Genomic DNA, 14,750 nt, shown 5'->3' with positions numbered 1-14,750 from the left:
TGCAAATTTACTCCCTATTTTTTCTTCTAGGAGTTTTATGGTTTCAGGTCTTACATTTAAGTCTTTAATCCATTTTGAATTTGTTCTTGTATATGGTATAAGTAGGTGGTCCATTTTCATTTTTTTGCATGTGTCAGTCCAATTTTCCCAGCACCATTTATTAAATAGACTATCTTTACTCCACTGTAAATTCTTTCTGTTTGTTTATATGAATTAGACAAAATAGTTTTCCCTGTCTTGAAAAAGTTGACTTATGCAGAAGTGACCTTTGTGTAGGCTGTGTGTGCTGGGTGGTTTTGGCAAGCTGGTAAAAGCTGAGCAGATGCTTATGGTGTCTGGGGCACTGGCCTACTAAGCCAGAGCTGTTCCGGGTGGAGAGGTCACATGTATGTAGTAATACCCTGTTGATCCTGCTTGCTTCCTTTGGATGGAAATGGGTTCAGGTGGTGTGTCTGAGAATGTGCTGCTGTGACCTTGAAGGTAGGCCATGCCACCTGGTGAGACACCTCACCCATCCTATGGAGGAAGACATAAACAATGGTGCTCACCAGCACCTCTGACCCTAGAGAATTCCTGAAGTCCCTGAAGAGCTCCCATGGTTCCCTAGCCTTCTCTATACAGTCTCTTGTTTCTTGTATAGAAAGGGGTCCCATGTAGAAGTAACCTCTGTGTAGGCTTTACTGTATAGATAATTATAACTAAAGAAATGCCCTGGAAATCTGGTTGAAGAAGAATAGCCACACAAAACCTCATACTTTACAACCTCAGTGCTACCTAAGCATCAAAATGAGGAGTAGGCTGCATTCTTTTGACAAATGGTAATGTTCTTGACAATTTCCTCTTCTCAGTGAGTTCCCTAAGAGCTTGATATGCTTCACGTTGTCATCATTCTCCAGAAACAAAATTGCATTGTCCAGCTTTGCTTTACAATGGATGGCAAGGCATTAGAGCCTCAGGGAATTGATAGACAGACTTGAAAATGTTCATCTGTAGTTAACCTTCCATGGGATTTTGTGTTTTCAAATGACCCAAACTTATAACATTTTAATGACGGTTCACATATCAAATTTTCTCTTCTGATGGTCACATTTTATTTGGTTAGTGATGCTTATATTGTTATACAGGGCTCCAGGGCATTTATGAAGAGCTTAATCCTGAAACACATCTTTATTTGTTGGGTACAATCTTTTCAGGTTGTTAAATCAAAGGTGGATTAAGAGCATTGCTTTTAAATAACTGAATTTCTTTTTTTTTTTTAAGCTGAGCCATCCTGCCACTTGTTGGCAGCTCAGTGGCTGCTCAGCTCGGGCGGAGAATCGAACCACTGTTGCTCAGAGCTCAAACTCTTGAGCGAGCTCTTAACCAACTGAGCCACTCGGCTGGCCCTAAATAACTGAATTTCTAATGAATGGGAAATAAAGTCAGTTTCCAAGGGAGCTATTATATTATACCCAAATGTAAAGTAATTAAATTACATTTTATGAGAAAAGTACAACTGCACATGGCATTTTCCATTGTTTACAAGATCCACAGGGCAGTGTGAAAACCTCACATTTGTATGGAGCCATAAAAGCCCCTGAACAGCCACAGCAATCCTGAGAAAAAAGAACAAAGCCCGAGGTGTCACACTTCCTGACTTCAAGCTATACTATTGGGTCATCGGAAAAGTCATGACGTATTTTTTCTATGTTTTCTATGCAAAAATGCGTCATGACTTTTCCGACGACCCAATACAAAACTGCAGTAATCAAAATAGTATGGTATTGGCTGAAACACACACACACACACACACACACTCCCCCCACCCCTCCCATGGGACAGAATTGAGAGCCAGAAATAAACCCGTAGATATATGGGAAACTGATTTTTCACTCACACACACACACACACACACACACACACACACACACACACAATGGAACAGAATTGAGAGCCAGAAATAAACCCATATATATATGGGAAACTGATTTTTGACAGTGGAGCCAAAAACATACAATGAAGAAAGAAAAGTTTCTTCTGGGAAAACTGGAAAGTTACATGCAAAAGAATGAGACTAGGCTGCTATCTGAAAACACATAAAAATTAATTCAAAATGGATTAAAGACTTGACTATAACACCTAAAACAATAAAATACATAGTAGAAAACATAGGCACTAAACTTATGGACATTAGTCTCCGAGGGGTTTTTGGGAACTTTAGCCTAAAGACAACGGAAGTAAAAGCAAAAATAAATGAATGGGACTACATCAAACTAAAAAGCTTCTGCACAGCAAAATAAACCATCAACAAAACAAAAAGGCAACCAATTGAATGGGAGAAAATATTTGCAAATGATACTTCCCATAAGGAACTAATATCCAAAACATATAAGACCTCTTACAACTTAACGACAAAAAGCAAAAAATCCAATTAACAAATGGGCAGAGTGCCTGAATAGACAGTTATCAAAGGAAGAGAGACAGATGGCCAACAGATATGTGAAGATATGCTTAACTTCCCTAGTTACAGGGGAAATGCAAATCAAAACCACAATGAGATACCCCTCACACCTGGTAGAATGGCTATTAACAAAACAAGAAATAAGTGTTGGAGAGAGTGTGGAGAAAAGGGAACCCTCATACACTGCTGGTGGGAATGTAAATTGTTATAGCTGCTATGGAAAAAGAGTATAGAGGTTCCTCAAATAATTAAGAATAAAGCTACCATATGATTCAGAAATCCCTCTTCTGGATATCTACCTGAAGAATTTGAAAACATGTATTCATAAAGATATATGTTCCCCTATGTTCACTGCAGCATTATTCACAATAGCCAAGACATGCAAACAACCTAAATGTCCTTTAATGGAAGATTGGATAAAGAAGATGTGAGATATAGATAGATAGATAGATAGATAGATAGATAGATAGATAGATAGATAGATAGATAAATATAGATATAGATATAGACAGATTGATAGATATAGATATAGATATCTATAGGTATATAGATAGATATCTATAAATATATATATATAGATATAGATAGATATATATAGATATAGATATATAACTTCACTTATATGCAGGATATAATGCAAAAAGCAACAAGGGAATCAACAAAACAAGCAAACAAATCAACTCATAGATACAGACAACAAAATGGTGCTTACAGAAGGGAAAGGCGGTGAGAGAAGGACAGAGGGTAAAGGGGGTCAGATATCTGGTGATGGAAGGAGAACTGATTTTGAGTGGTAAGCACACAATAGAGTATACAGATGTGTTATAAAGTTGTACACCTGAAATTCATATAATGTTATTAACCAATAATATTACCCCAATCAACTTGATAAAAGAGAAAATAATATGTTCCAGACAAAAGAACCAGCATGTATGAGGAAAGAAATGATCAATAAAAATAATAATATAGTAATAATATAGTAATAGCTGCCCCCCCCAATAAAAAAAGTGTACCTGCCAGTATTTGAATTGTCCATGGCTGTGCAGGTACAACTATACAGCTATGAACAATAAAAATTACTAAGAGCAATATATTGGGTTGTCAGAAAAGTCATGACGCATTTTTGCAACAAAAAACAGAAAAAATACATCATGACTTTTCTGACAACCCAATAGTAACCAAAAAAATCTGGGGTGGTTATATTTGGCAAAATACTGAACTGGCCTGTGCTATAATTACAACCATCAAAATAGCCTTACATAAGAACAAGTTACTTTAAAAATGGTGACTACCAGGTAGCTGAGGGGTTAGTGCCTCAGACCCTCTTGGGTCCCCTTGTGTCCCAGCTGTGGGCCTCTGACCTTCCTCAGCTCAGGTGGTAACTAACTCCATGGAAGCACAGCCCACTGGCCTGCACCTTCTGCCCACGTTGTGTGCCTCTCACCTCCTGACTCTGAACTTCTCGTTGCCAATCACATGTGAAACACACATGGTGGGACCTGCCCGCACGTGAATAACCCAGGACAACGGGGGATACCAGCCATCTGAGTAGAAACTTTCTACCTCGTCCTGGGAGCCAGGAGACCATCTCCTCTTTTCCTGGCCCTGGGCAAAACCCTAAAGGGCAGTAAGTAGTTCACACAGCTTTCATAAGGCCTTTTGAGAAGGAGCGACCAGTTGTTCCTGACACCAAGCATGCCTTGTTCCTTTTTTCTATCACTCCTACTTCCCTGGCATTAGATTTCCTAATAAAGTGTCCAATTGTGCCTCAAGACTCTATTTTCTAGAGAATCCACAATAGGAGAAGTCCGTGATGACCGGATCTATCTATGGAAGAATGTTATGTACTGCCCGTGTCACTGAGGGTTTTATTTGTGCAGTAAATAAACTTGGAAGAACAATAAATCTTTCCCTGATTTCCACTTTGGTTTGTCTGTCTCTCCATCAAACAGGCTGGCTATGTGCAAACTGATCTACAGGTTGACAAGAGACCTGAAAGTCGCTAAATCGGGCTAAGCCTCAAACTGTAAGGCACATGCGAGTCCCATTTGCTCACAGCCAGACGATCTAAGGTGTTCAGGCCCCAAATTGCCTTTCCTTAGGCTTTGTGTGTCTGGGATAATTTTGGTATTTGACCTTTTCGGTTTTAAATGTCTTTCATCATTTTCTCTTCTGAACTCAAGACAGTAAACATTGACCACCCTGTCAGCTACGGGTCAACTTCTAGCAGATGTAGAGGTAGATTAGCAGAAGAACACTAGAAATAAAACTATGGAAACACATTGTAAATCAACAGATGCATTGTACAATTACAATGAGTATATTATTTCTTCTGACATCAAAAAAGCAACAAATGCTTTTTTATTTTTCCTTAAGACTAAAATAAACTGAAGAAAACATAACTGACTTACCAGGTCCCAGTTTCCAACGGCCCAGTGACAGCAAGGGTGCCTGTTGCAGAGGGCAGTAGAGGCGGGTCTTTTCGCCCAATTACAGAGTCCTCCCGGACAAGTCACTCTCCTTTCCTGAACTCCGCCTCCGCAGGACCTGGAACACTGATACACCACAGGGACAGGTTAGGTAAATATCACATGGTGACATCTGCAGGGATAAGGGAAGAATCGTTACTATTTGTTGTGTACGGTGCTATTTAGAATATTAGTATCTGTATTGGAATCTGCAGCATCCGTGCCAGGTTCCTTCCAATGACCACTCAGTCCTTTCAAACAATTGCGGTGACAAGAATTAAAAAGAAGACAGGAGATTTATAAAGGAAATTCTGAAGATAAGAGGAGAAAACAAATCAGAAGGTGCCAAACAGTTCAATGTCCATGTGTCAAACAGGAGGAATTTCGGTTAAAAACCTAAACGAGTCATCATTCCAGAATGGACATTGCTATCTGTATTTTGCCTTCTGACACAAGTGTCTAGAAACCAAAATGTAAACTACAGATGTTTTTATTATGATTAGCTCTGACAGCCTAAACAGTGACACATTTGCAATACAGTTTTGTTCATCTATTAAAATGGGATTCAGTCTTCCTTTCCCAACTACCCAAAGCTGAGAATTAAATTTTCCATATTTGGAACAGGAAAATTGGTAAGTTTGCTTGGGGTCATTATGCACTGACTATCATGCACCCAAAATGAATCTGAAATACCAAGTTGGATTCCTGAAGGAATACAATTCTAAAATGTGTCAGGTTCTTGTTCACTAGAATAATTTTATGAGACATTGTCTCGTTTTCCTGAGGTTTCTGGGAGGAAATAATTCACCAAGAATCTCGAAAAGCACTTTGAGTATCTTGGATAATCTTAGTGCTTTGAAAAAATCTTAATTATGGTATTGTAACAACAAAAAGTTGTCAACATCTTGCCCTTCACATCAGGCACTATGTGTGTGGTAGTGCCACAGAAAACAGGGAAATGCTATACAATTACCCCTTTTTGCTCAATGAAAGAACTAATCTAGTGCTTTCACAATATTCCAGCTTCGAGAGTCAACATGGATTCCCTCACACACACTTATTCACTCTATTGACCATGTGTTAATGGAGAGAAGGGCAGGAACCCCACATTTGGGATCCTTGGACAGACCTACACGTGTGCCTGTGGCTTGGGGCCACCTGGCCAGGTAATCTCCAGGAAAAAGGGATGAAGAGGATATAAACCAGTGGTTCTCTAAGTGCGGTCCCCAGACCAGCGGTTTTAGCGTCTTCTGGGTACTCGTCAGAAAGGCCAAACTTCCCGCCCCGCCCCTGACCTCTGAATTGGATACTCTAGAGGTGGGGTCCAGACATCTGTGTATTAACAAACCCTCCAGGTGATTCTGGCTAAAGTGTGAGAGCCACTGGAGCAGAGACATTCCCAGAGCTGAAACGCATCTTCCATGCAAGCAGTCTGGGCTGGCTGACATTCACTGAAGGGCCCCAGAACGTCCCCATGATAGCATTAGTGTGTGTAGACAGAACAGCATCACGATGGCTCCGGGAAAGCACCTGTAGGAGTCTAGTCCCTCAGAAGCTCCAAGGAAATACCCAACTGACTTTTACGTTTTACATCTCCAGAGCTCAGAGCCTCAGAGGGAGGACTTCCAACTTGGTGGTTTGCTCAGAACAGAGCAATTTAGAGAAAAGGGTGGTGGGAGGCCTTCAGGGTACTGGCTCATTATTGGGGATCCCAGGAGCTACTGAGGAAGCATTAAAGAATACATCTTTTTCATAACCAGAGAGCATATATAATTGCTCATTTTTGATAACCTGCAAATGCTATGTATCTGACAGGGCAATCTAAGCCCCTCTGCAAATGCCAGGGTTCTGGAAGCCTTCACCAGGCTACGCATATATGGACAGCTTGGAGGCCAATGCCCAGAGCATGGGGTAGCAGGCACTTCACGTACTCAAGAGCTGGGCAAGGGAAGGAGGAGAAAGAGGGGAAAGTGGTGGCTGCTGCCCCCCAAAACACCACACCAAGTACTGGCCCAGAGGGTTAAGAATCAGCGTGGCTGCTTGACCCACTAGATCAGCGGTTCTCAACCTGTGGGTCGCGACCCCTTTGGGGGTCGAATGACCCTTTTGCAGGGGTCGCCAGGTACTCATATGTGGGTGTATCTGTATGTGGGCCTGGAGACGGTTAGAGGAGCACTGTCTCAGTTCCTAAGACCATCGAAAATATGTGTTTTCCGATGGTCTTAGGCGACCCCTATGAAAGGTTGAGAACCGCTGCACTAGACAGTAGGTAGCTCTAGGGGGCTCAGTCTCCACAGTTTGACCCTAATTCTATATCCTCTAGTGCTGTTCTCTACTTTCCCTTCCCTGCCACATGGTAGGTTCCCCCAAATTGTTCTCAATTCACTCTTTCTCATCAATTCACTGTTTGCTCAATGCCCACTGGCTAAGGTCTACAGTAGAAAGAGTGCAGGCATTGGAGTCCGCCTTGTGCTTGAGTTAATACCACACCATTTACTTTCTAGTTGTGTGACCTCATGTACGCTTCTTAACTTCCGAGTCTCAATTTCTTCACCTATAAAATGGAATGAAGAGACCTACCATCTGGGCTTCTTTGAGAATTAAACCAAGTACTGTAGGTAAAATGCCTAGCTCATGGACACAAAATATGCTGTGTTTTTTTCCTTTTCTTTCCACCATGCATAGATGTAATTAGGAGTAGTGTGTGTGTGTGTGTGTGTGTGTGTGTGTGTGTGTGTGTGTGTATTTGCCTATTGGCAAATGAGATCATATTTCACCAAAGGACAGTAACTTGTTTTCATGTGCTAAACTAGGAAAAAGACCCAGACACAGACACTTCTTTTTATTTGTGCAATGATCTGGGCATTTAACTGAGAGGTGGAACTCTAAAATATACTGTGTGTGAAAGCATCTGACCATTCCCTCCAGCCCGACTACGGAAGCTAGGAGAGGCATGCGAGGCTCTGTCCTGAATGGCTCACATCAAAGTAGCCCATGTACATTTCCCCAGCAGGGACCCCAACTCCCCTGAATATCCACTGAGAGGCTAGCTTCTAACAAAACCTTGAATTGTCACAACTGAAACCACACAGCAGTCTTCAAGTTGCTGACCTGTTCAGCCTCCCCCACACAGTGATGCATCATTGAATGGAGGCCATGATGCAAGTGTGGTCTTCCCTGACTTCTAGACTCACGTGGTAACACAGACATTCACGTGGGCCTGGCGGCGTGGACGGTGTACTGGGGGACCTTACCTGGCTCCAGGGTTCCACCTGCCACTCCTCGCAGGGCTCCATGTTACAGCTTGTGCTCGGTGCGGGAGTAACGCCAGCCTGGAACTGGCAGTGAAATGGCCTGAGGCTCCGGTGGTCCCTGCTGTCCACACACTGAATGTCCCGGATCTGGAAGCCCCCGCTGCAGTTCCTGGAGCACTGTATGGACAGAGAGAAAAGGGGAGACCTGAGTTGCTGGGGTCAGGCCTTCCCAGGGGGATTCGCAAAGCACTGTGAAGTTCCAGGCCTGCAGTCATGAAGAGGGATTAGTTCTAGTTCAAGTGAAGTGTTTTCCCTTCGCGCGCCACAGAGAGGGACTCACTCAAGCTGATCCCGGAAATGGGGCTTCAAGTGTTAGGCGTGCAACAGTGAGGGTTTGATGTCTGACAGAATTGGGGGTGACGTGCAGTTCTGTCACTCATTTGTTGTGACCACTTGGGCAAGTCACAGAAACATTCTGAGCCTCAGGTGTTATAGCTGTAAATTGGGATAATGACTGTTACCTCACAGGGCTGTCGTGAAATCATAGACACTAGGGTTGGGGTGACTCCTGGCACAGCATCTGTCCGAGTGGACACCTGTTCCCTCTGATGTCTGTATTCATTCCAGGTGAACAGGACTGCCCACAGGGGACCTCTCTGCCAAGCCACACCCACCTCTCCATCAGAATCCTGCTAAAAACCTGGCTTCTCCATGACTCTGAAAGCAAGACGGGTCGCCCTTTCTCCAGCGAAGGGTCTATATGAAGGAAATAGATGGAATAACTGCTGAACGGTTTGACTCACAAGAGCGGGCAAACCCTGTCGCTGTTCCCACCACCATCCATCCTTCTACAGCCAGCACCGCCTGCCTCCATCACTGAGTTTCCTCATCACATGCCCACTGAAAGCCATGACAGAGACCGTCCTCACTCCCCCTCTTCCCATGTGCTCACATCTGTGTGGCAGCCCCTTCATCCTGCTGTCTCAGTAAAAGGCAGGGTTCACCTGTAGACTGCTAACTGCCTTAATATCATCATGATATGGACACGCCACAGTCAACTAACGTCAGTTTATGAGGCCTGTTCTAGAGTATTTCTTTTGTTTACTCTCTGACCTTTTGGATTTTGGAAGTTACTCCATCCCCCACCTGGTTACATTTGATTTGATCATCACTTGAGCCTCTGAGACTCGGTCTCCAGCCTGCTTATAATGCTAGTTCCCTCCAAATCCCTTCGGCTTGTCTTGCCTCTGCACCCTCGTCTCTCGTGGCCAGTTCTGGCCTGGCCTGTCTTGTCACTGCCCACATTCAGGTTGGGACCTACAGTGGGTGGGATGGAGACAGACCCCTGTGCTCTTCAGCCCTTTCCCCCAGATTCTCCTTGGGTTTACAATATGTCCTTGTATCCTGAATGTTCCTTCTTCTAGCCGTTGCATTACCCACCAGCCACTGCCCTTCCTTTAGGCCTCAGCTTAAATGTCACCTCAGACAGGACTTCCTTGAATGCCTCAGTCAGAGGAGGCTCTCCCTCTTGTTCTTTACCTCAGCTCCTTCTCGATTTCTGTCACGGGGGCTTGAAATATGGAATAGCTTTTATTTATTCTGTGCTTTCTTTCTATTAGACTCTCACTGCCATGAAGTTGGAATCCTACCTGCCCTGGTCACTACTGTGTCCTGAACATTTTGCATCTCTGACACAGAGATGGTCCGTATAGACTTTTTGAATAAATATATGAATTCTGATGAAAGGGCAACCACGGGGGCTCTCCGTGGGAAAAAGAGATCCGTGGTCACCACAGAGATGAAGAATATCTTTCTTTACCCTCTTAATTCTTCTATCAATTATTTCATTGCAATCTTGGCTGAGACAATGCACCCCCCAGAAAGTGTGCATAGCTGCAGGTGTGTTTTCATCTGGCCCCTCTCTGCATGATAACAGACCATGCTCTCTTTACGGCCATGGTGGAATACTTATAATTATAGTGCTATGGTTGGGAAAAGAATATTCCTCCTAACCTTTCAGTAGGAGATCCAAAAATACTATCCCACTTCTTTTGCTGCCTGGAAGATTGCGCAAAATCAAATGACTTCAAACCTTGGGCTGCAACCTAGAAAGATCTGGGCCCATGTGATAAGGGGCCAGATTGATGCTCTAATGCTTTCATAAACCAAGTGTGTTCAGCTTCTCAGAAATAAGCAACACTTGAAAGACAGCCCCTCCCCCCAAAAAAGAAAGACTTCATTTTCCTGCCACGCTGTTAAGTACACAGAGAAAAAAGTAACTGCCAAATTAAAATCAGCTATGGAAGAAATGAGGAAGCATGTTAATAATGTCCACACAAGGCAGCCATTTGTCTGATAAGAGAGACTTCTGGGAAACTGCACATAGTTAAAACAAGGTCCCTCTTTATTGGGAAAGGGGCCATCAATGTTACAAGACATAAATGTAAAATGGGTTTTATTTTGTTATTTTTCCATTTGGTACTACACTCTGATATTCCTAAACTGAATTTTCAAATTGGCATCACCCTTTTGTCAATTCAACGGGAAATGAAGTTTATTAATATGCTGAAGTAAATAATAAGGAGACACTCATTAAATCTATGACTTTATTCCATTTTCAAAAGGAAAATGGCAGGATATTAAATCATTCCACTCCTAACGCTCTTCTGTCTTTGTGTGCTGAAGGCCCTACCAGTGGGTCATTTGTATTCATGTTTTCCTAACCTGTGGCCCAAACCGAGGACAGGAGCCAGGCTAATGAGAATAGAAAGACTGGCTAATGCCCTGTCATGATCAAACAGGCCTTTTTTTCCAGTTACTGCATCAGTTTAATGATAGAATCTGCAAACGAGATTGAGTTAGAATACAAAATACCCATAGCTTACAGGAGCCACTGGCAGAGATAAAATGAAAACACAACCATTTCTTCCTTGTGTTGCTATTGATTTATGAAGTCATCCTGATAGAAACACTTTCCATGTTGGACTCACACAGCGTGTTCAGATGACTATCGTGAAATTAGAGAACATAGGTCAGTAGACTTCATTCAGACTTCATTCAGTTATGAGCCTGACACCAAGTGGCTATATAGCCATGGATTAAACACTTCACTTCTCTAATCCTCGGTTTCTCCATTGGCATTAGAGGGAGGATAAACTAGGGGATGAAACCATCCCAACATTCTAGAGTGGTACAAGTGTATGGGATCACTAGATCTGTACTCCGTTTTGATTGCAGAATACTTTCTTGCTCTCCAAGTTGCACGCCAAATACTAAATTAGGATACAGAAAGAATTCTGCTCTTTCTTTATGCTAAACAGGTTCATAAGACCCTTAAGATAAAATAATTCATTCCAAAAATTCTAAGTTGCACAGCACCAAAATTCATCCTTCCATCTGTTCCCCCCACTGCACCACCACTTTCCTTCCTCCTAGTTATTGGGCAGTTGTCACATTCCAGGCTCCATATCCCAATCTAACAGCAGGGGAAAGTCACATAAATGAGAAGTAATCAAGATTTTATGTCATAAGTTGTTCATGATCGAGTGAGGGCACAAAGAAGAGGTGATCAATTTCTCCGGAGAGGTTAGGAAAGGCTTGAAGAAAGGAGCCAAAGCTTGAGCGGAATCCTGTAAGGTGGGTAGATGCTCACTCAGCTGGCAAAATAGGGTGTGTGTGGGGGGTATTCAAGGTGGAGAGAATGGCATATACAGAGGCACAATGCTGTGACAAGGCTTCTTTAGAAACAGCAAGTTGATGAGAATGCTAGAGCAGGAGGTAGGGGTAGAGAGGTGGGCAGAGCCATCATGGAAGGCCTCCTGGTCTGGACATCAGTCTACAGTCAGAGTGGTCTTGGGTTCATGTTTCCTGAGATTCCAAAGGCATCTATTTAATTGCTGTTCCTCTAACCCTTTCTTTTTAGGGATCCTTTAGTCTGAAACCCTAAGGGGTGTCAAGAGACGGCAATAGTGTAGACATACAACAAATTATAGCAAGAGTGAAATAAATGCAGTGATTCTCAGTATATGAACCACCTTCCTGCTATTCAGTTTTTGCTTTCTGGGGACAAGCGCTCCCCTATAATGTGCAATGCTATGTTTTGACTTTTGCACATTGGACTTTAATATGTGTTCCAGGGGAAATATTATGTATGAAAGTTGGGGACTATCTGCATTTAGCAAGACGGGGCTCTTTCTCTTAAATACATTTGTAAAAATTCGAATCTAAAAATTGCAGCACTGTCATAGACAATCTGTAAAATCCAATAAACATGGAGAAAAGAAGTAGAATGAGACAGAAGGACTAGCAATATATAAAACTCAAGGCCATAAGGAAAGGCTACCACTTTTTCTTATTTTCCAGCAAAGCTACAGGTAATAAAGTCAACCACTGCTAAAATAAAAGGGCAATATTGCCTAGGTGGGACAGCCAGAACATTCCAAGAAAAAAATGTAAACCTATTTCTAATTCATTTCAGAAATATTCAAGATCTCCTAGACTTCACTATGAAAGGACAGTGCTCATGCTAGGAGAGATAATAAAAGGGTTGTTAAACCAAAAGTTCACCAAACTTTAGAAGATATAGGCAAAATGTTCAATCAGGAAGTGTATGGAGCTGTGGATGATGCACAGCTTTGGTGTCAAGCCTGATGGAGGGTTTTCCCAGCTCATCTTTACCATGTATTGTACGTCTTCCACCACAAAATCACTTTTGCTGAATAATATTGAATGTCAACTATAATTTTATGTATATATATATATATATATATATATATATATATAGTCATGGGATGTGGAGTACAGTATAGGGAATAGAGTGGAGAAAAAAAATCACATACAAATTTTAATGTTCTGAATTTGGCATGCATCTTACAACTGACTGACGTACTTATGGTGCAGTGTTTCCTTTCTTTCTGAAAAGCTGTAATTAAATTGATGACTTGTCCCTCACGTGATGGTTTCTTAAAACTGAGGGTATTTACTACTAGCTGCGTGATGCAGTGTTAGTGATTTAAAGCTCCAAGCTTTCCTTTCCTTGGTGGGAATTATGAAGGAGGTCTTGTATTGGTTGAAAATTACATTGTTTAACTAAAGTTCTTGTGCAATGTTGGGAGCATGGTGGTATTTGGCGAGTGCCAGGGCCCAAGGTCGGTCAAGTCCGCCAAAGTTCATGGACGGTGACCACCTTGTCTGCTTAGTCCTGGGGAATGGACACCTGCTCGAGCCAGTCACTCCACTGACAGGACTGACTCCACTGTCACCTAGCCACAGGCCTCTGCTCCAAGTCTAGGAAGGCTGAGGTTAGTAAACTCGTAAGACCTAGTTCTACTCTTTACTTGGAGCTCAAAGTTTTGCCAGGGTTTCATCTGAACAGCCTTTTACCATTTATAAGGTTGTTTCAGAAATATTCTCTCTTTTGATCCTTGTAACAACTCTAAGAGGTAAACAGAGGCAATATTCTCCATTTCTCAGAGATGAGCAAACTAAAGGTCCAAGAGGTTAGCTGAATGAACGGACCAGTGTCATACGCTGGTCAGGGACAGAGTGGGGCACTAATTCAGATGCGCCTGATCCCCATCAGCCCTGAGCTGCTTCTCATATTCAATCCTGCAGAACTATGTTTTCACAAGTATGCCTCTGGGACAAACCTGAGGAAGACGACTTTCAGTTTGTTTCAGACAGATTAATGTATCAAGAGGAGGCAAGCCATTCTGAAAAACTACTTCTACACATTGTCGAGGTAGAGATCTGATGTACAGTCTCATTCTACTGTCACATATGAGAGAATATCCACAGCAGCTATATCAGGCTTCATCAAGGATATGAGTGGGGCTAGAGACAAGCCAGTAAAGCAACTGCGATTCAGACAGCAATCACAGAAGTAGGGAATTACTGGGGAGGAACCTGGAGGCCTCAGGTATTTTACCTGTGGGTTCAGGTAAGGCTGCAGCATATCCTGCAGACCTATGAGGATTAAAGTATCTCTGGATTTGGGGTAGAGATTGGTGGGATACTACAGAAGTTTCAAGAGAACATTAGAATTCTTCCCTCTGAAAACGAATCTGTGAAAAGGCAAATTTGTCAACTTGGCAGAATCTAAACTCTATGGATATTTAACAACCAGGGGTGAACTTTCCTACTCTAGGTTTTGGAGGTTTGCTCCTGAGTGAGCTGAAACGTCCTGATGGAATAGTGAAACTAAAAAGGCCCCCAAATCTTTCCTCAGGCATGATTTGGACTTCAGACATCCGTGAACTGGTTAACGATGTGGGAGTCAAAAAGGAGCCTCTCTTAACAAAATTTAAAACCTAAATCAAGGAAACATGGAAGTCATATATGCAATATTCATAATAGTCAGGAAAAAACAAAAGTCAGGGTAATTAACTATCAGTAGTTAAACAGTGTCTCTGATATGAGGCTTATCTGTTATCCTCAGAAGAGCTATTTTCTTTACCGATAGGACTGTAGTAACTTTGAGGATTAGATTTTAGCTGTGGTGATTACTACACTGGCAGAGGTTGATGATATGTGAGAGATAGCTTCTCCAGGACCACAAAGGATGCTTCAGGGGTTAAGAAACACAGTATC

At 42.4% G+C, this 14,750-nt stretch overlaps 1 protein-coding gene across 1 annotated transcript in view; it reads right to left on the bottom strand.

The window, feature by feature from the left end:
* ADAMTS12 (ADAM metallopeptidase with thrombospondin type 1 motif 12) overlaps nucleotides 1–14,750 on the bottom strand; it is a 284,062-nt gene that overhangs the window by 20,898 nt on the left and 248,414 nt on the right. Inside the window, exons 20-21 of the mRNA XM_019647855.1 lie at nucleotides 8,163–8,339; nucleotides 4,852–4,995 (exon numbers count right to left, since the gene is read on the bottom strand). Coding sequence (XP_019503400.1) covers nucleotides 4,852–4,995; nucleotides 8,163–8,339 — 321 coding nt within the window. The remainder of the gene's footprint in view (nucleotides 1–4,851; nucleotides 4,996–8,162; nucleotides 8,340–14,750) is intronic.

The sequence above is a fragment of the Hipposideros armiger genome, unplaced genomic scaffold (genome assembly GCF_001890085.2).
Source record: "Hipposideros armiger isolate ML-2016 unplaced genomic scaffold, ASM189008v1 scaffold_117, whole genome shotgun sequence".
Classification (NCBI taxonomy): Eukaryota; Metazoa; Chordata; class Mammalia; order Chiroptera; family Hipposideridae; genus Hipposideros; species Hipposideros armiger.
The sequence above is the reverse complement of the archived record's forward strand: the minus strand, read 5'-3'. Positions and strand labels throughout refer to the sequence as shown.